Here is a 21,733-nt window from a genome sequence, read left to right on the forward strand (position 1 = left end):
TTCCTCGGAAAAATTACAATCACAATACATATTTTGGGTTGCACAAAAATCATTTCAGTTTTGCAAAAATAATTTAATTATAGATGCGAATGCATTTGCGATTACGATTGCTGTAATATCTAAGAACGTCATCCTTTCGAATTAAATAATGGATCTTCTAAATCTCATGCTTTTCATGAGAAATTTTACAATTTGGTTAAATATTAACATTATTTGGAGAAATTTAACTTATGAATCAGCTAAAAGGCATTCATTTTCTATCACTTCTATTAAGATCCAATTTTAAAAATTGCGTAGACCTGCATTTCTTTTTTTTAAGTGTACGCCCGCTGCTTAGAACTGGTGAGTGAGAAATGCGACGGTCGGCGTCGGCGTGTGAGTGAGTGAGCGAGCAGCGGAGAGAGTGAGCAAGAGAGAGAGCGGGCGAGGCAGAGAGTCGGGGAAAGTACGTCGAGTGCACACGTTGTAGCTTGTGTGTGGAGCAATTTCGATTCGTGTGCACTCTGAACTGCTGAACTGCTCCACCACCACACCCCAACTCCCATTCCCGCTCATTCTGGTGCACTTTTTCGGGGTGGAATTGATATGTTCCTGTTACAGTTTGGGGGCCAGAGCGGCGGAGAAAGAGAGAAAGCAGCAGAGAGAACCGGTGAAGACGCAAAATGGTGGCCACCGCAACAACAACAATAACAACGACATCGTTGAGGTCTGCCTCTCTTGTTGTTTTTGTTGTTAGCTCTTTGTTGCTGCAACACCAAAAACAACACCACCAACAATAACAACAACAGCAACAACAACAATAAGTGAGCGCTGTAAACAAAACCTGCGGTTCGTGTGTTCAACACCTTGGCAGAACTGCAGCTGCAGCGCAGCCGCTAGCCAACAGAAGCATCCTGGAGTCCAGTTATTTCGAAAAGGCGCAAAAGTGGGTGGGTGATGGTCCTTCTGCTGCTGCTGCAGAAATATTGTTGCATACCTTTTGGGGCGGCGACGATGAGAGCTTAAGTTGAGTTAATTATTGCAAAACACAAACAAACACGTCTCCGCATAAAAGTCGACTGTGGGTTGTAAAGTGCAAAGCCACAGAGCGGTGGGACGTCTAATTGGTGGTGCAGACTTTAGAGTAGGTGGGGCCAGCAATGGGCTAAGCGGTCCAAAAGATTATATTTTGATGGCTGGGGAGTGTGTTAACCAGTTCGGTGGGTTGATCTCAATAGGATTTTGGGATAAATTTCTGGTTTTGGTATATATTCTAAACCAATTGTGCTGAAAGAGCAACACACTGTGTGAAAATATTGCAACCAATTTTGAGTCTGAAAGTGAAAAATAATGATCTAAATATTTTTAATCTTAAGTATAAACTCTTATCTAAAGCGTTTTCTCGTAACCTCTAAGGATTAAACTGTTTTTGCTAAATTTGAAAAAAAAAGGGTACATTGATTGAAATTATTACTGCTGGTAAATCCCTGCGTGTATGATCCCCTTCAAAACCCTAATTTAAGGATCGTTTTAAGCGGGTTGTCGCCCCGTATTCCCTAAATCCGAATTGATTGCAAATTGAGCATAAATTGAGCGTCAAGGGTTGAAAAGATAGGATCTGCGATCTTCAGGCTCAAATGATATTACCTATGCCCAAGGAACAAAGAGGTGCCAAAAATTCGGGTACATAAAAAAGGACCCTCACTGACAGTCTGAAGGACATGTATGTGAGTTTGAGTTCTGGAACAAAGGCAGCCTTCATGATATCCTCGGATGAGCATTTGGCTGGTATGCAGCTTCGTTCTCAGCACCACTGCTTCTGATGCTTCTTCCTCAACCTACTTCTGGTTGTTGTTGTTGTTGCTATTTCATGCTCTGTTTATGTGCACACACACTTGCACACGAAGCAACGATTACGATAACGACGTCGCTGAGACGACGGCAGCGCAGCAGGCGGCATCATCGACAGCGGAACAACTGTGTGAGCACATTGGCACATTTAACAATGCCTTATATATACAGTGGAGGTCAGCAAAATATTGTCGAAAAAAATAATCGTTGCAGACTTAAAAAAAAGCATTTAAATTTTCGAGGCTTTTTCTTTAGTTATTTGATACATAGTAATGGTTTGTTATCATCATATTTTCAATCATCATAGCTTCAATGTTTTTAAACAGATGTTTTTACAGGTTGTCGCAACAGCTGCGTATTTTACTTTTATGTCTGAAAAATCAATGTTGCGATTGTTATTAGCTAGGCTGCGTTTTTGCTTTATATATAATACACAAGTATATAAATAATTTAAATACTGTACTACTCCAAGTGATGATAACAATGTTATAGTATTTTATTTAATCGGAACTATTTTACTCTGTACGTACAAATACATGTGATTGATTGATAAGAGCGTGAATGGCGTTCCATTGGTTTTCCCACCAATGGTTAATTTAGTTAGTTTGTTGAGCTCAAAATGCGCGCTTCGCAGTTTCTGGCGTTTTGGATCGTACTCCTGATGATTCTAGAACAATTAATCGTGTTGCCGCAGGAGCTGAACACCACGTCTTCAGATGAATTTGAGCACCATTCCGGAATGCCACCCAACTACGGCTACAGGTCTTTTCACATTAGTTACTCCACCCAACCTACTGTGTGGAGAGATAGAGCAAGAAGTAACCGAACGCGTTCAAACAGAAAAACGTGACCTGCACTTTGTTTACTAATACACATAATATAATCAAAGCTGGTTTAGTTGAGCATTATACTGATTTACCTAAAACCACACCAAACTAGTAATGACACCAAATTCAGAGAACAAAAATACTAATGTTGCTTTAAGTTAATATTATTATTAAATATGTCGACTTCTTCGGTAATTTTGTACATGTTACCAGCTTTACCAGAATATTTGTGAATTAAAATGATGATTGTTATCGCCAAAGGTTTATTGTTTTAATGGTCCGAAGGTCGCAAGAGAAGATATACATATACCTCCGTTCATGATTTTAACGACACATATCCTCACATTACCTAATGCAAATAGGCTGCTATTAAGAGGACCGCTGCTGTACATGACTATATGTGGCAGGCAAGCAGGCAGGCAGGCAGGCGCACAGGCGGATAGGCGGAGCCGGCGGCAGTCGGGCGGTGTAGTGAGGCGAGGAGGCCAACTCAGCAGGCGATGCGTGTAAAAAGGATAATTTGTCAATATGTTCGTTCGTTCCGGATTTGCACGGCCTTTGCCGGCAGTTGCCAGTCGCCCATTGCCATCATCATTGGGCCGACGTAAATCGTTTGGAGTGGGACCGGGCTTCGTGTCCTGGCTTCTGGGTGCTGCCTTTGGGCCCAGTTTACTGCCCCTTTCCGCTCCGAAATCCCCTCTCCGCCTGTCCTCGAATTCTTTGTGCGCCTCTGCCGCTTATTCAATTGCTCGCTCAGTCAACGCAATCCTGCAACGCCTCCCACACTCCCACTTTTCCCGTTTTGCCCTCTGCCACATCCTGCCCCCTTTTCAGTTGGCTGCCTGCACCATTCGGTTAGCAATGGTTAATAGGGCTTAGGAGCAGAAATTATTGCCTTGTTCAGTGTGAAGCAGGCCAAATCGGATGAGTATGACCAGGATATTGCCTGCTCTTTGCGGAAGGGCGAGGGGGTATTTTGGTATGGTGAAGAGGATGGAACGATAAACGTTCGATGATTGGGATGCATTGGATGCATTCGAACCCAGTGAATTAAGTGGTTACACTGGTCAGCAGAATTAGTTCAAGGGTTTTGAATGGCCTAATTAGGTGATAAGAGATATTAACTTAAGATAACAAAAGCTTAAGATCGTCTTCATATCATTTTGAAACAGAGTTTTATTTAATTTCTCGATTAGTGTCACCATATTTGCACATAAAGCTGCATTTTGGAAATAAAGATGTATAAGTCTTGTAGACTTCTTTATAACTGATCTCTCGTTTATTTTTTATTCCCTGCCACCCAACGAAGTTTGTCCAAACTGTCCAAAAATATGGGAACTTGTTCAAAACCAATTACAGTTCAAATCTCTAGTGGCGAACACATTCCGAAAGGACGATAAGTAAGGCAGGGAAGAGGAAATGGACGACAGGGAAAGGGAAGCAACAATCAGCAACGCCAAAGCAAAGCAAAGTCATCGCCAAAACCAATAACACAATAGACTGCCAGCCGCACGAATCTCGACCGAGAACCACCCACCTCGCATCATCATGGTGACTTCCCCTGGAGAACGGGAGAACCGCAGAAGCCCTTTGCACTCCCTGAACTCCACTCTACCTACCATCATCCCATCCTCCGCTTTCCAATCCCTGTGGGCAGCCTCGAGACACTTCTGCCATCGTCGAGGACAAAACGCTGGCGATGAGATTTTAAAAGCCATTTAGAAAAACACCCTCAGACACAAAACAAATCCACAAAAATACCGACACGGATACCAGAGGATGCACCAATACAAGGGCCAAATTACACACACACACACACAACACACAGATACATACATTCAGAACTCGAAAGCAGAGTAGAATAAACGCAAAGCTTACACAAAAGTGGCGTTAAAAATGATGCGGAAACACGATGTTCGTCAGTGGGAAAAAGGGCACGAAGTGGCGCAAGGGGGCAGTGAGAGTACGGATGGGGCAATATGGGCAACAGGGGGTTAAGAGCAGGCCGAGGACGACGTCGACAATGAGCCTTCGAGCGAAAACCGCTGCTAAAACTTCACGCTTAAATATTTTTCACACCACATAGCGACAAGTTTGTGAAGACAGGCAAACAGCGAAAGAGACAGACTCACCGCAGGAAAGAGACGGCACGACCGTGTGCGATAGAGAAGGCAAGCAGCTGTGGGCAAAGAGTAGGGGGGACTTAAGGACTTCAAAATGGCACGAAAACCCCACGGAAGTGCGAGGAATTCGCGGACTGAAAAAGCTCCAAGGCAAATGCCAGCAGTAAAGGGAAAATGTGAGAGGACAGGACGAGGCTAAGTAGACGGCAAATGTCTAAATACCCTTTTGCCAGTGCCAAATGCCCGGCATTCCGACAGGCGACCGCAGATGACTTGACGAGTGAGCGGTTTTCGGAAGGCAATTGGTGGATCTGTTAATTGGACAACGAAAGCAAATTACGTCCCCGTCGCTCCATGATGACACTTTTTAATGGACAAGTAACGGCTGTCCAAAAGAGGAATGCAAATCGGCAAGAAGAGTTTCAATCCAAAAAGCCCACTAATGAACTATCAAACAAAAACCACACCCTAAAATAAGACATTTTACTTACGATTACTTTTTTTCAAAAAAAGGCTTGGATTCTTAAAAACCATTTAATTTTACTATAGGGTTTTAAAACAAGAAATGGTCCTTGCAAATATATTTAAATATATTTAAAATATATTTAAATGTTATATTTTATAAAGTTCATAAAAAAGATTTTATAAATGAATTTATCAAATAACAATAATAACAAGGAAAACCTTTTTGAATTTTAAGCAGAATATAATTTAAATTTAAAACAGAATATATATCTCATCTAAAAAAAAGTTTATCAAAATAAAAAAATCTTTACATTACTTGACTTCTCACAATTCAAAAATCGTTTGAACATATTTGCCAAAGAGAATTATATTGCATTCTAAAACTGGCAATTAATACTTAACTAAATTCCAGCCAACTAACGAACTGTACTTAAGAGTTCGAAATGCAGTGAATGCAAAAATCATTGCCATGTCCCATTCAATTACAGTTTGCAGTGAACCAATTCTATGTAGTATTCCCAAGAAATCAATATGCTCACTTCTTTGGTTCGTAGGGCAACCGAGTCAAGAGACCGCAAAAGGAGGAGGAAGGAAAGCGAGAACCCAAATCTAAACCGAAACACAATTGTTAGAAATTAAAAGGAAAACTTTAATCATACCCGCGGGCAGTCGCAGCAGCCGAGCTCGAAAGGGGAAATGCGGGATGGGAAGGTCTGTTTGCAACTGTCTGAGAATACAACGAAACTTTTCCAAGTTTCCGGTCGTGTGTACAATTTTCCGTGCTCATTTCCGCAGCCATTTCCTTCGGCACACACACACACACACAACCCCACGCACACTTCCTTACAGTAGCACAAAAGCTGTCCAAAAGGAAGCAGCAGTCGCCAGTGGAGGAAAACTCGCCAAGTCGCCTTGCCTCGCACAATTGTTGTTCTAAGAAAAGGAAAAAGGACTTGCAGGCAAACTTCCCTTGAGGTCAGCGGGTGGGCGGATGGGTGGGCATTGAAAAGTGACTGGATGCACAGCATACACATGTAGCGATTACTTCTCTCACTTGCTATGTTAAAAAAACTAGCCAGAAAGCAAGTTAGGCTACTCACTGTACCTCTCTCTTTCTCTCTGCTCTTACAGTACAACTTCGTTAAGTCGAACTTTGAAATATAAAACATGGTTCATAAATAACTTTCCAAACCATTTAGACTTAGCTTTAAATATTTTTAACCGCAGTGAAGTTTAAGTGTTTTCAATATTCCTAGATAGCTTATTCAATCGTCTATATACTCGTATATTGATATCAAGTAGGGAAAAAATAAAAATTTTTTCTATTCTTATCCATTAGCGGTGAATAAACTTAGGCAGCCATTAGGCTATTTTTGTTCTTTGTTAGATGTAACTACCTTTGAAATAAACTAAAATTCTTTATAAATATTTTACAGATTTTTATGAAATTCTTATTTAAGCAAATGCCTCTATTTATGTGACTGTAGTTGCCTCGGCTTCCGTACTATTCGGATAACTTTTTTTATCTACTTCCTCTGCCGCTGACAGACGTGAGGGGTCCAAGGGTGTGGGTTTTGAGTGAGATGAGATGGAGGGCAGAATTTTTGCATGCTAGCAGGATGCTGCGGTGTGCTGTCCTGTGTGCACAGTCAGTCAATCAATACGTCAGTTGGGCTCATCAAAAATTCCAATCACAAATTGGCAGAGAGTCGAGAGTCGACCGACTCCTCCACCATTTTCCCCCCTCCGATTTTCCTCCCCACTTTCCTCGCTTGATTTCCCGCACTTCCTGCGAGATTGTGAGTCTGTGAGGCTACGAGGTGGTCGCAAGTCAAGCGCAGGCCCAAGAGCAGGACCTCCACTCACTTGACTGACCTCCGGGTGGACAAGGGGGGGGGTGGGAGGAGGAGAGGAGGTGGTTGGGCCACCAGGGGTGGGGGGTTCGAGAGGTTGTCTGGGGGCGTAGGCAATAATGGCATTTAAATGCAGGGTCACGTATCAATTTACTTGGTTATTAGTTACGAGCCTTCGCTTCGGACTTGGCCACTGGTCAAAAGCAGTCCCTCTCTCTCACTCACCCGCCACCTGTCTCTATCTGCCACTCTAGATAGCTGTGTGTGTGTGTGCGTGTGTGTGTGAGTGTGTGTGCCACCTCTTTTGCACCTCACTTGCCCTTTTGAACCGACGAGCAAATCCGGGCTGAGCGCTCAGTTTGTTGCTCTTTTCGCCCGCTCATAACGGATATGGCTTTGTGCTAAACTGACAGCACAAGCTCCGCACCTGTCCCGCAGTCACCGCTTCGGAAACCACCCACTAAGCCACCCATTGAAACACCCACTAAACCACCCATTGCACCATGCCAATTCCCATCCAAAGAGCAGCCACAGTCAAAAGTTTTTCACTTTTCAAGTTCTCGCTCTCGGTTCTCAGTGGTTGGGTCTCCTGCTCTCGTTGGATGCACCACATCCACATCCACATCACATTCAAACCAGCACCACCATAGCATTACCCTAGCACATACCCCATCACCACAGTCCCAACCAGGCCCCGTTTTGGTTGCAGTTTCGGGCTCAAGGAGCAACTGGCAGGCCATCTTCCAGCCGAGCCAAACACACACGAATGGTGCGGCCAGGATACGATGCCTTCGTATCCTTCAGCTGAGAGCAACAGAGGCAGATAGAGCGTGTGGGCAAGTGAGGGAGAGAGACAGCAGGAGAGCGAGTGCTACAGCTAAGTGGCTAGGTGCCGTGCCACAGCGGCAACATGCAATGTGCAACAGCAACGGCAAGAGCAAACATCAGCAGCAACGGCAGCAATGCAAGCGAAGCAATCTGCTATACACAGATAATTGCACTGGAAGAAATTGAACACCAAAATTTCGTTGTTGTTCTATACGCAGTATTTTTTAATAAAATTACAATAATACATTTATTTGAATTTGTATACAACGTTTTTTAAAATTGTATTTTTTATGTTACCGCTTAAAAAATAATCAGTTTCTTTGATTTCTCATTCTCAAAAACATTTTCTTAGAATTTTTAGCACGATTAAATTATTTTAGTCAAATCAGTTTTCCGTAGGACTTATAACTCTTTTCGTACACATATTTAGCTTTAAAGTCGGTTATTAAACATTTTTTAAAGTCTTTTAGAAGCTTATTTTGGCCCTTTACCTACGATCTCGTAAATGTCTACACAAAAATTAAAAATAAAAATTATTTCAGTGCTCTGCATGCATGCGAAAAAAAAAACAAAATTCCTGAATTCGGCTTTCCATCGATACCTTGACACAGGCGTCAGAGCTTTGGGAGCTGGTGCACTTACGCAGAGGTACCTCTCTTCACGAGTTAAACAAAAATATTTGCACGAGAGGGGCCAGAGCCATTTAGGGTGAGCAAGTGTACGGTGGCTGCCACAACAAATCCCTAAACAAGCAACAACAACAACCGGCGCACAACACAACTTCCGACGTCGACACCCAGCGTCAATATTCCTAGAATGGCGGAACGCAGCCTCGTCCTCGTCCTCGTCCTCGGATTCTCCTCGTTTCCGTCCTTGTGGGTGGGCTGAGCCACCCCCCACCCCCCAAACGAGTCCTGCCGTTTCTAGTGCTGCATTCTGCATGTAGAGCGGAATTTCCGGTCTAACCTCACAGCGCCCAAGCGGAAATACAAGCGGATTAGCTTTTAGATTTATATACTAACAAACACCGATTAGACAGGTGGCCAGGGTGGCGAGTCCTGATCCCAGAGAGAAAGCGAGAGGCCGATAGAGAGGGAAATACGCTGAGCGTGGGGTTCCCGGAGAGAAACCGAGAGAAATTTGCTCTATTCTAGAATTAGAGAGAGAGAGTGTGAGAGAAGGAGGTTTCTCTATTTGGGAGAAATGGGGGTAAGCACTCTCTGCACTTCTCCAGTCGATTGGTAACATTGTTTTTGTTGCTGCTGTCGCTTTTGGCATTGCATTTTAGTGTTTCCTGCTCGAAGTTCAAATGTGAGACTATTTTCGAATTTTCTTTCTCCATCTCTCTCTTTATATATACCTGTCCCATTTCTTCCCTCTCTAGCTGTGGTGTTAACTTTTCAAATGCCAGTCAAGTTTTTCTTATTTGCCAACAACTAAAAATCGAACTGAGAAACTAAAAAACTATTTCGCAAAAATTTTTTTGGCTGCTTTTCGAAGTTTAATATTGCACTGCTTGTGAAATTCCAATTTAAAAAACCAAATAAAATTCTAATTAAAGGAGGTCTTTTAATTTCAAGCAAGGCAACTTATTTTATTAATGTACTATTAAAACATTTTACTTTGAAACAGGAATATTATACTATATTATAAATTTTTGAAAAGATTTAAATATTTTTAGTTTTAGTTTTATAGTAAATCATTCAAGCAGATTTTCTTAAATAGTTGTCTAACTATGTCTGCCAAATTAAGCAAATTATTTAGAAATGTAAAAACTTCTTCCTTAAGCTGTTAAACAATTCATGTTTAACTATCCTTCTTTTTTGTTGCATTACAATTTTTCGTTATGATTAAACATTCAGTACCCATGAGCAAAGGAGCAACTTTCAGCTGCCATGCTGCACAAATCACAACTTTCAGACTATTAGTCCGTAAATGTATGAAGATATAGATATAAACCATTTTTTGTGCGCTACTTGGGTTTGTTTGGCGCTCGAAGGAAATGGTTTGCCACCTTAAAAATTGCAATGAAAGTCGTCGTCAAATTGTCATAAAAATGCGATAACTCTGCTTTGTGTTGTTCTTATTGGTCTTTTTTTGTTGTTCTGGGGTGTGGTTGTTATTGTTTTTGGTTTTTTTTTTTTTTTGCACGGAATTCTTCTTGTGTCTGTGGTTGGGGTGCTGTTGTTTTGCCAACTACGAGAGCATGATAAATTTTTACGATGTTGCCATAACAATAAACCGAGCTTCGGCTGGCTCCGGCATTCCAGCGGCATGTGAAAAGCGCGCGCGGAAAATGCAGAACGTGAAAAACTAATAAAAATCTGCTGCTGCTGCTGTTGGCAAGCTGCGAAACTTTTATGGCCAAACTACGCGCTCCATCAAAACGCAACGCAAAAGGGGTACGAACGGGTGAAAGGGGTTGTGCGTTCGGTGCAAATGTGAAAAGTGCAAAAATAGCTCAGGTGCAGGGCCGGATAAGCGAGCAAGTCGTCAAAAGGGCTGATGCAGGGGGATAATTCAAGACCCCCAGCATAGACGACTTTTGTGTCATCCAAAGCACCCCCATGGCAACGCCATTCTATCCACTTCCGCCATTCTGAAAACTTTTTAAAGCCCAAGAAAAAAGGGGAAAACAACATTCTGTATGACAATGAACGATTATTTTTCATAAAAGTATGAACTTTGATTGACAGAATCTGGGAGGCAAGGAGATAAACTGCCATTTAAATATTTTCTCTAGAAAAACATCAAACATGTTTGGTACAGGAACCATTTTTAATATAAGTATTTTATGTAGAACAATGTCGTGCTAAAACTCTGGATTTAAATGTCTCTTGTAGCCACACATTTTAGAAAGTTTATTAAGAGTATATATTTCTCATTGCTTGAACAAGATTATTCGTATTCTTATCAGAATTCTCTCAGAAATATATGAAAATGTTAGATTTAAGTGGAAATCTTCTTTTCTTTTTGTTTTGAAAACGATTTCTCTAAATTTTCTTACATTTTCCTACCAAAAAATAACACCTAGATACCTTTCACAAAACCCTAGCATACATTTCAGGGCAATTTGTGATTGAGCTACCCAATTTGATTCCTCTCCGTTTGGAGATCAATCATCCAAGTCACGAGCTCAGTGCCCATTTTACATAAACTTTTTTCGGTTTAAAAACGGGGCAAGTGACTACATGCATATATAAGAGTATGTGATGTCACCAAACCATGAAAATAGGCCTTTTTGAGGACGAGGTTTGGTCGAGAGGAAGAGGGCAAAGGTGGAGGTTTAAAAACGGGGCAAGTAACTACATGCATATATAAGAGTATGTGATGTCACCAAACCATGAAAATAGGCCTTTTTGAGGACGAGGTTTGGTCGAGAGGAAGAGGGCAAAGGTGGAGGTAAGCTCCTTGTTTGGCTTTGGGATATTTTTGGATTTTGGTTTTGCAAATGGATTTATAACCCCTTGTGTGATTTTATAGGCCCTTAAGCCATTGTTCAAATAACCCGGCGTGCCAAACCACCAATTCCTCTTGCCACACCCGCTGTCAATCTGTCCTCTGTCCACCCCCCTCCCACATTGTTGACTGACTTGCAATCCTGGATTCATGGGAGGCGTATGCGTATCCTTCTAATGATATTTGAGGAACGGATGTGTATGTAAAACCAATAATAAGACGACCGCACGGGGCAGGGGTGGTGGTAGCAAATGGCTAGAAGGATGAATGGACGGTTGGATAGCAGGATATCTGCTGGGATACATAGATGGGTGGATGGTTAGTGACTGGGTGGTTCGTTCAGGCCGAAATGGTTAACAAGTGGTGCGTGTATCAATTCAATTGAATTTGCAAATGTTGTTGTTGCCCACTGATGCATTAAGGGCCCATGAATGCCCAGGAGCAGGATCCGCATTATTATCATCATCATCAGCTAACTGAAGTATTTTATGATGTATCCCAATGCCACTTGATGTTTGTCTTTCGATTTCGGGGGCAAGGGAAGGGATTGAAGAAAAGCGGATTTACGCAGTTCGAGATACAACTTTGGGGGATGGAATACTTGCCAACGAAGGCTGAAAAAAATACGCAGCAGATTACGTAACTTGCAATACGCTCAGAAATTCAAAAGTCTTTCAAGAGTTTGTTACATTACATTTTTAATACCTTCTCTTTATTGATTTTTTAAAAGTTTAAGACAAAATGCATTTTACCATTCATGCGTTAAAGATAAAATATTCATTATAAGTTGAAGTTTTAAATCATTCATGATTCACACATCTTACATTTTACAGAACTCCTAAAGGATTGAAGATAAGTAAATCTAGAATAACTTATCATAGAGAATTATAGTTTACCGTGTACTCTCCCCTGCCCCGAAATAATGTTAACACTTTTTCGCTTAACCAGATGAGCGTTAATTAAAATATCGTGAGGCGGCGCAACGCAGCACAAAAGAAAAGTAAAGGAAGCGGTAATAAATACCATACAGAAACAACCAACAAAAGCAACGACAACAATCGGAAACAACGTGAGCGGGCAAAGCAATGGCAACAATTCAATTAAAATGCCAAAGGGGCCTGAATGGCATGCAAAGTGCTCAGGGGAGCGAAATTAACCCCTATAAACTCGTAATATGCTCAAAATGATGCACTTAAAAATACATTAATCACATCGACAATTATGCCGGACGCATGCAGGCATTTGTGTGCGTAAGCGAAAGAGGAGAAAAATGGTACTAAGAGATAGAGTGGGTGAGTGGAGAAAAGAAGCCGACACGTGCTTAAAAATAAACGGGTCTTCCCCCAACCTTTGACTGGGCGATGTAAAAAAAAAGTTGAAAATTAACAAGAAAACCAACCACCGTGGATATACAGTATTTCCAGCCCAACTCATAAACATTCATAGAATTTATAAATTTAATTATATGTGGAAAATTTTGAATACTTTTAAATTTAAAAGCAATTGTTTCATAAATCGCACGATCGACAAAAAAAAGCAGAAAAATGGGAAACTGTCAAAAATTCATATCTTATATCATATTGTTTTTTATTTTTTTTATATAAATGATTAATATTTATTTAAGGATATATAGAATGTCATAATAGAGCCACTTGTAAAATTTTTCAAGCCTCTTATTAAGCTCTGTTCATCACCAATGTGGTTTTTCTCAGTGGAGACCAACTGGACCCCATTGCACACAGAATTCAAAGCATAAAAGCTTTCGTGTCGTCATTAAAAACTGTTTTTGCTAATTAAGTGCTCAATTGAGCATTCAATTTCACACACACACAAAGCGGGGATGAGGTGGCGAGAACGGGGGGAGTACACAAGCAAATAACAGCGAAACAGGGTAAATACCCACCCAAGCAGAACAAAAGCCCAGAAACAGAAACCAAAGCAGAAGCAGAAATATCAACAGCAAACAAGGTCCATAGCTTTAGATCCCTCTACCTCCAGTTCCCCCCCTGAGATTCCCCGTTTCCAGCCCTTCCCACCTTTTTCCCCATCCATTCTTCACCTACGGCCAAGGCAAACGAAATGAAATGAACGAAAGTATAACAAAGTTGGTTTATTTGCTCTGTTAATGCAAAATGATTCCCCCGGGGAGAGGTGAGGAGTCAGCAGTGCAACCACAGTGGAGATTGTCTAATGGGAAATATAGTGTTGCGTAGCTCTCAAAGAAAACCATAGAGTAAATAAAAAAATTAACTCTTATTAATAGAAAATCTCACATAAGTGAAGATCGTCTTAAAAGAAAAATTTATTTTATGCAATCTACCTTCAGAACACTTCTCTTAAAATCCATTGGAAAGGCTCAAACTTAAGGTAATTTAAAGTTTAAATTTAATTAATTTTTTTCTCTGAATGTAAAACAGGTGATATTTATTAAAATTAACAAAACATTTATATGTTTTAATTGCTGAGCTGAAAAATATTGTTTAAAAAATTTTGGAAATAAACTTAGAAATAATTTTCTATTATAAAAAATGAATACGTTTTAAATAAAACATATATAATTAATAACATTTAGATATGTCGTGCGTTGTAAAACAACAATAAACGCAGAAAAAATATTTTTATTGAGAATATCTTAATAATTCCGCCATTTATTTAGAGAATATGTCAATATACAAACTGATAAATCCTATAAAAACATAAATCTTGTTTGTGAAAAGAAATAAAATGTATAATTTTTTATTTTAAAGAAATATAATAAATTTTTTACTAGCTGACTGATTTCCCAAAATATTCAAACAGTAATATCGAAAAACTAATACTTGTTTCCGTGTACCAAAACAACCCAAAAGAACCAAAGAGCAAAGGGGCGGGTAATAAAAATGAGTAAAGGAAAACACAAACAAAACCCTAGTCGACATAAGGGTAAACACGATTCAATAAAATTACGCTGAAAAGTATGCAACAGAAACAAGCAAACAAAGTGAAAGGGGGCGAAAAAGGGGGTGCTGTGAGGGACGGCAAAAGCTGGTCTGAGCTCATAAAGCAAACAGTTACTAGGCGCTGACGAAGAACTGAATAAACTGGGAATGAATGCCAAAGCAAACGTGGCAAAAAAGTGCAAAGCAACCGGCACGAAGAAATACAAAACCGAAACCGAAAAAAAAACCAAAGTACGCCAAAGGAAACGAAGAGAAAAAGTACTTAAAAAGCTCACAAGCAAATATTTATAACAGTAAATCACTTTGGCGCTAGCACACATACACAAACAGACAGCGAAAGGAGATGGAGCGAGGGAGGAGCAAGTGAAAAGTGCAATAAAAGAAGCAACAATGGTGCACTAAAAAATAAGTTATTTTCAAGTCAAATGGGAGTAAGGTTATATGTTCTATTTTCTAAAGCCTAAACTGTTAAAAAATTATTTTGAAATACGGAATTATTTTTAATTTCCAAAACATTTAGTTGGTTTTAATAAAATTATTTCCCATTCTTTTTTTAATAGTTTTCGAATTCATTTTGGTTTTTATTTTGGCGATCGAAATGTAATCGGTTGCCGCTCTCTGAACTTTTTAAGATAAAAAAGCAAAAACCGCGGTCCTAGAAATATTCAATGTTTTTCCCTGTGCATCAGCATGAGCGAAATTTGAGCCATACAAAATGTGGTTGTACCTCTGTTTCTGGTCCTCAGCAAGGAGCAACTGGCAAATATTTAAATTCGTGCACTAAAGCACACAATAAAAATGTAAACAAATACAAAGTAAATATGGCGGCGACAGAAGCAACAACAACATCCAAAATAAAAGAAGAAAGAAAATCGCGCAGTTCGTGTCTTGGGGCTTTCACCTCCTTTTCCCATTCTTTCTCAAAGTTGCACTTTGGGGGTTGATAAAACTCCAAGTCTGTCTGTGTAGTATGTGAGTCCTTAGTTGTTGTCAAGTTTTTAATTAAATTTGGGACTGCAATTTTTGGCAACAAAAAAGTAACGAAGAAAAACCAAAAAGTTGCTGCACAGGAATTAGCTGCAGAAGAGAGCAACAATAAGGTTATCTTTCGGCAAAAACTTTTTGCCAGCCAACGAAGATCTCATAAGCCTGGCTAACAGAAATCCCTCACATTAATACGGCAGCAAAGGATGTAATTTGAACATGAAAACTTTGTGCTTATAAATGCAATACAATTTATTTTGAGGCAGACGAGAATGCAAATATTTTTACTGAACTGTGTCTGCAATTGTCGGAAACAAATTGATGCCTTCAAATTGAATTGGTAAATACAGAAATTGTTACGACCAACTCTATGTTCCTTCCAAAATTGAACAAAATAAAAACACAGTCAGTGCCGAACGGAATGAACTACCGGCCACTACCCTCAAATAAATATGTTTAACCAAATTGCTAACCAACAACAGCCCTCTTGGAGGGAAAAAAGGACGAGTCAGGCGTAACATATTTATTGACATTGCGGTTGCCGGACCCAGAACCCAGGATTGAAAGCCCGAAACCCGAACCCGAACCCGAGCCCAAACCCAAGCCTGTATCCGGACACACATTGGATTTCAGTTAGCAGTTAGCTGCCAAGCAACCACCACCACTAACCACTGACACCAGGGCCACAATCCCCACGATACCTCGGATACTCCAGCCCCAAGCCCCAACCCCGCCTGCTTCCAGCTGCCCGGAACCCCGAACCCCAGAAACCACCGAATGAGTGGCACTTGCAAGTGTGGTGTTTATGTTCCATACATCAAGGGTTTATGGGCTAAACGTTTATGTGTCTGGCAACAACAAGCTTTTAAAGGGTTTCCATACACTCGTCCTCAGATATACAGCAGAACTTCTATAACCCAAACTTATAAATCTCTTGCAATTGTCACTTCATTGAATGGAGTTTTCTTTATCTCAAAATCATTTTTCAAAATGTTTGCAACTCGTACATTACTAAGCAGAGTTTTTCTTCATCCTTCAAAAGATGTACATACATTCATAAACAATTAAAAGTTTTATGCTCTGTAAAAAAATCGGTCCACAGTTTCAAAAACTCTCAGAAACTCAATTGAGGAGGTTCCACTGTACCCACAAGCATATGTGGAGGGTGGCGCACTAAGAGTCAATGCCGAAGTTTGCCTTGGTAGCGCCACTTGAAATTTCACTTACACCCACACCCACACGGAATGCCTTTTTGTGCGCCTGTGTGTGTGCGAGTTGACGTTGCACACTTCGTTGACTCCCAAAAGACGCCCACACTCAAACGGTTGACCTCAGACGTCCCAGATAAAGAAGGGGGCGATGTGGTGGCGGGCTAACGTATTACAAAATGTATTTTATCTTCATCGATTGGCAGAATTTATATGTTTTTTCATGCCACATCAGCGCTTTATGTGTGCACTAGGAAGAAGAAGATATGGCATGGGGGGAGGGGGGAGGGGTTCGAAAGCGCAGGGGAATCCCTTGTAAGTGAGTTGAGGTTATGTGCTGACAGCCACGAGCACCACCATATGCATATATTTTAGCTGTGGGTGTGTGGGATAAATCAGCTGCTGCTAACAGATGATGATGATTACAAAGGGATGAAGTTGTAAGACTGCGATACCAACAAAGATGTAAAGCGTGTTGCTCGGAATGGAAAATGTCCTGTCGAAATGGGCAAGACAATAAACCGTTTTAGCATGTGAATCAATTGGCGAAATTTGTAACATTTAAACGCGTGTGTGTGAAAATTGCACTTAACCATTTATAGCAATGTAGAATGTTTATTTTAACGTAAATTGTAAATTAAAAGGGGCACTTTAATAAGGAAGTTAATAATCTATGGTCTTATCAAAATAAAAATTTTTTTTTATTAAATAGTTTAAATATTTGTAGACTTAATTAAAATGATGCACTATAAAAAGTATTAAGAGTAAACATTTGTAGAAAAATGTATTTTCAAATTCGCAACTTTTCCGCGTAGTTAACGCAAAAAAAAAAACACCCACCGTTGATTGAATATTCACGGGTAAAGAAAATCACCATAATCTATGGCTAGAAGTCAATTTTATTTTGCATAATTCCCCTTGAATATACATCATGCACAAACTCCTCTGTCTGCAATCATGTTTGCCAATTATGCAAATGGCGATGCGACCCACTGTGCGTGCAGACGGCACCACTGTGGGCCACAGCCGAGTAAATACTCTCCAAACACTTGGCTTCGTGTTTACCACAATTTACTGCGACTCGAGTCAGCCAAGCTCTAGCAAGAATAAATGCAATGCACATTTTTTGCCCACAATTTCCTGGAAGTTCAGAAAATGGAAGTGTGCAAAAGGGGGTCGAGCACAATAAACTGAAATAGCGATGGAAAAGAGGTCGTGGGGGGGTTAGGTCGTAGCTTGCCACAAGCCAAATATGTCTGTGTCTGGGCCTGGTTTTCACCCCCTACCCCAAGCACTTCGCACGAACTACGCCCCTGCCCGTAATCGCTGTCTCGTTCACACTTTTCTTTCAGTCTCGTCCTGGCATTCGTGTCTGGAAAGTGTGGCAATAAAAAGGATAATGTAACTGTTATTCTACGCAAAACGGAAACAAAAGGGGGGGACGGTGGTTTGGGGTGGTGAGTGCTTGAAATATTTTTGTGGCAAAGGTGGCAACTTGGGCAACAACAAGATGTGGCAAAAGTAAAAAGCACAACCAAAGGCGGCAAAAACAGAATTGTGGTTGTGGTGGGGTTGGATGTTGGGTCCTTGCTGAGTGACTGACTGAACAAGTGGCAACGAGGAAACGGCTGTCAGTCAAAAAGAGGGGAAAACGGTTGGGGTTTTCTTACGGGATGGGGTGCTGGTGAGTGGGGGGGGATGGAGAAAAATCCAACTTGGTGGTGCAAAAAACCATTCCGAGAGCAAACGAAACGAAAAGAGACGAAACGAAAAGTAACGTAACGAAACGAAACGAAACGAGACGAACCAAAGTGGCAAAGAGCGAAGCCGGAAAATTGTGTGGAAATTTGAGCTTCTTTTGAAATTGAGGCCGGAAATGACACCCACACAACCCACTGTGCAGAAAGAGATAGCGGTATTGAGGGCGCAAGCGAGAAAGAATGATAGACAGAAAGGGAGTCACAACGACGACGCCTGTTGTTGTGTTAAACAAAATGTTTGCGGGTGCAATAAGCGTAAATTCAGTGGTTTTATGTTTACTTATTCAACTACTCAACCACCCAACCCCATAGAGCATAACTTCATTTTATTGGCAGCACGGGAGGGGGCAAAGTTCCTCTCTTTCCGGGTGGTAATATACTTTTTGCAAATCGATGCCAACTCCTTAAACGGTGGGTGCAATGGTGATGGGTGGTGGTTGGTGGATGGTGGGTGATGGGTGGTGGGGTCTCGGTTTCCCGGGGGAACTGGCTACAGTGGGTGTACACGGGACAGGAAGTGTGTGGCATGTTGAATGGTCTTGAGTGTTTTCGTATGGTTGACAGGATAACACGGAGTAATTCAATTCGAAATACTTTATGCTGTTGCTTTTATTATTTGTGCTTGCTCGGTCGGTCGTTCGTTCTCGTTCTCGTTCTCATTCTCGTTCTCCTTTCGTTGGGGGATTTCTGTTGTCGGAAGTAGCATTTGTAGGTGGTTTTGAGTGGGTGGTTCGTTCGTTCGATGTGCTTGTTCTGGGTGGGCTGCATAAAAATTCGTGTGCAAAGTTATACACACACTTCTACATAGAGGGACCGTCTGTGTGCTTGTGGTTTCTCTTGTTTATTTATTTTTATGATGTTTCCTTTTTGGCATTTTATTGAAGAAGTTTACCGACGCCATTGCTGCTGCATAAATAAGCAAGGAAAGAGGGCGCAAGCACTCACTGCCACCCCCAGCCCCATTGCAATTCATAAAAAATCAATATTTATTTCAACAGCTAGTACATGAAACCCTCCTTGTGGTCTTAGCTTGTTATTGGGCATTTAATCAGTTGATTTCTTATTCAGGTTGAAGTTTTTCCTCTGCATTTGTATTGGGTAAATGCAATTAGAGAAGCTTTTGCTGAGATTTTTCAGAGTACATGATGGGTATTCATGTGGGATTAAGGACACTTGAGTGCCAGGGACGAAACATGATATAGGTATACAAAAAAATTGAACATGGGGAATAGACAAATGAGTAATCATGAATCTGCTTGAAAAATTAGTTTGCTATTTTCAATTTAATTCCAAAATATGAGGAACCTGACTTGTACCCACAATATCATTCTACATATTAGCTACTATTATTTTACGATTAAATAGATGTGTTTGTTAATATAAGAAATAATATTTGAAATCTAACTACCTCGCCTTTTTCGGAATATTAAAGTTTGTGACCACACAAAATGCTTTGATTAAGTTACTATCGAAGTTGGGAGTTTTAAAATCTCGGTTTTAAAATACACAGGCAAGTGAACAGATTCCTAACAAATGCTTAACTCTTTTTGTGGCAAAATGCAAAATAGTCTGCGAAGCAATCTACTTTTGCCACCCAAACCAGTGACCAATATACCGCTTTGGAAAGCTAAACGAGCCAAGCTAAGGCTATTATTGAACTGCCCGGGCAAAGCGGCCAACGCCGAACACTCAAAGTTAAGTGAAACCAATTGAAATTTATTGACGCGAATTGGGTTTCACTTGAACCCTCTAACCCCGGGGCGCAGGCTTGTCGTTTCGCATTACCAGAAGTCGGGCGAAATCAGATCGGTTTTCCCCGCCAGCAGAGAGCAGAGTCACTTACCTTCTTTTGACTTGTCGTACTGCTTCGGCGAAGTGGTCTTCTTCCCTGGCACGGGCCTCAAGGCACTGCTGATGAGCTGGGGGCGAGATTTGGCACATGGACACGGGTCAGGTTGCATTGCCCAGCTACTGAAACTTGAATAGATACTTACAATGCGATCGGAGCGCTCGCCGCAGGGCAAACGGGCCACTGCGGATTCGGGACTGTCCTCCGGTGGAGGTGGTTGAGGTACCCAGTTGTAGGCCCGCCTGGAAATGGGCACCCCGAAGCGATCGTGTTGCGAGGCTTGTTGTCTACACAAATGAAACAAATATTAATTAGTAATACCATCATATCAAGAACAGGCGTTGGTCGTTTTCACTTTCATGCGCACAAAAAAAGCAATGAACTTCTTATCAGTGATGCAAACCAGTACTTACCGAACATAACTGTTTTTTTTTTTCGCTATTAACATGAAACAAAAATTGAGCCAATATTCCCTAAAAACGTTTTAGTCAAACTAAAAAGCTCAAAAGACTACTTAATAAAAACATTAAACAAGCCCAATTCAATATTGGGGAATAGAAATTTATGACACTATGTTTATCTGAAAATCGGTGATATTGTTTTGTATACGACCTGCGAATTAGTTATCAGTTCGGATTCCATAAGTTTTGATCGAGGTAGAAAGAGGATTTAAATGGTGGGTGCCAGTTATAACTTGTTTGGATCGAATTCCATTAATTTCATATCTTATAATATAAATTAATCGTTGTTTATCAAGACGTGGGAAACGTATGCAAAAGTAGAACTAGAAGTAATATATTTAACAACTCAAAATTAAATTTAGAGAGCAACATGTTAAGAACAGAGAATCTTTCAGTTCCTACAAACACTAACGTGAACTCAATAAAAAAAGCATTCTGAATCATGTTATATTTTTTTGCATTTCTGATTTGGATGTATTAATGCAAAATCTGGCAATTTTTTTAAAGTGAAAATAAGATCAATATTCTTTGCTTAGCTTCACACCTTAAACTCTCATAGCAGTCCAGACAGACCACCGCATATTCTCCGTTCTCTAGCAGTAGGCCATCGTCACTTTTCTGGTGCTTTACGAAGGGAAACTCGTTGACGGGGAGCGCCCGTACTCTTTTCCGGTAAGTCGTAATGCCGCACAGGTGACAGTTGTAGTCGTGCCAATTATATTTACGATCCGCTGGATTCACGCTGGGACTCTGCGCCTCGTACCTGCAGGACAGGGGAAATCCCATCAATGAGTATTTGAACATATGAGATTAAAGGCAGTTTACTTACTTGCGCCACTGGTTCAACATGGAATGGTAACAAAAGGTGCAAACTAGGGCCGAATTGTTCCTTAACTGCTCAGCATTGGGAAGTGAATTGTGTTTCAGTAACAGTGGAAAATACGGCCGCGATCCCTGGTAGAAACAGAAGTGAAATTTTTTTATTATAGTTGAATTCTTAATAGATTTAGTTATTTCTTTTTGATGAAATCATATTGTTAACTACAATCACACACTCGCAAATTGGAAAAAGAATGGTTAATGTGTTGACATTATTTCTAAAAACAAATTACAATTTTACATGTTTATGTAAAACTAAAATAAAAGA

At 40.6% G+C, this 21,733-nt stretch overlaps 1 protein-coding gene across 1 annotated transcript in view; it reads right to left on the bottom strand.

Annotated features, from left to right (window-relative positions):
• LOC128255574 (uncharacterized) overlaps window positions 1-21,733 on the bottom strand; it is a 72,125-nt gene that overhangs the window by 19,543 nt on the left and 30,849 nt on the right. The window contains 4 exon segments of the mRNA XM_052985238.1: window positions 20,120-20,195; window positions 20,271-20,412; window positions 21,131-21,349; window positions 21,416-21,540. Of these exon segments, the coding sequence (XP_052841198.1) occupies window positions 20,120-20,195; window positions 20,271-20,412; window positions 21,131-21,349; window positions 21,416-21,540 (562 nt within the window).

Source organism: Drosophila gunungcola (genome assembly GCF_025200985.1).
Source record: "Drosophila gunungcola strain Sukarami chromosome 2R unlocalized genomic scaffold, Dgunungcola_SK_2 000011F, whole genome shotgun sequence".
NCBI classification, from domain to species: domain Eukaryota; kingdom Metazoa; phylum Arthropoda; class Insecta; order Diptera; family Drosophilidae; genus Drosophila; species Drosophila gunungcola.